The following is a 326-nucleotide window of genomic DNA, read 5'->3' as shown; positions in this document are numbered from 1 at the left end:
AAATTCCCCCCTGGATTTACTCACTTTCTGGAGAGCTTCCTGCTGCTCTGGGGTGAGGGGGGGCAGCCCCAGCTTCGCTGCCGTGCTCTGCCCGTTCTCCATCTTAATGGACTCCGTCCCCTGAGGAAACACAAAGTGCTCCTGGAAAACTGTCCTCGTGGAGTGACCTGTCCCTGCCTCCCGGAGACCAAAGCACTGCACGTCGGGACATCCCAGCTGGATAAACACCCTTCTCAAACCCACTGGTAAGCCAGGAAAACCAGTTCATATTCCCCCCTCTCCCTGTGGGAAGAGCCATCCCAGCAATCCTACAAACCACTGGATGC

At 56.7% G+C, this 326-nt stretch overlaps 1 protein-coding gene across 4 annotated transcripts in view; it reads right to left on the bottom strand.

The window, feature by feature from the left end:
* Window positions 1–326, bottom strand: part of PUF60 (poly(U) binding splicing factor 60) — a 19,043-nt gene that overhangs the window by 14,688 nt on the left and 4,029 nt on the right. For all 4 annotated transcript variants that reach the window (XM_027909373.1, XM_027909372.1, XM_027909378.1 and 1 more), the window contains exon 2: window positions 25–120. In XM_027909373.1, the coding sequence (XP_027765174.1) occupies window positions 25–120 (96 nt within the window). The remainder of the gene's footprint in view (window positions 1–24; window positions 121–326) is intronic.

This window comes from Empidonax traillii, unplaced genomic scaffold (genome assembly GCF_003031625.1).
Source record: "Empidonax traillii isolate 1590-97213 ecotype Southwest subspecies unplaced genomic scaffold, ASM303162v1 scaffold2086:size66821, whole genome shotgun sequence".
Taxonomy (NCBI): domain Eukaryota; kingdom Metazoa; phylum Chordata; class Aves; order Passeriformes; family Tyrannidae; genus Empidonax; species Empidonax traillii.
The sequence above is the reverse complement of the archived record's forward strand: the minus strand, read 5'-3'. Positions and strand labels throughout refer to the sequence as shown.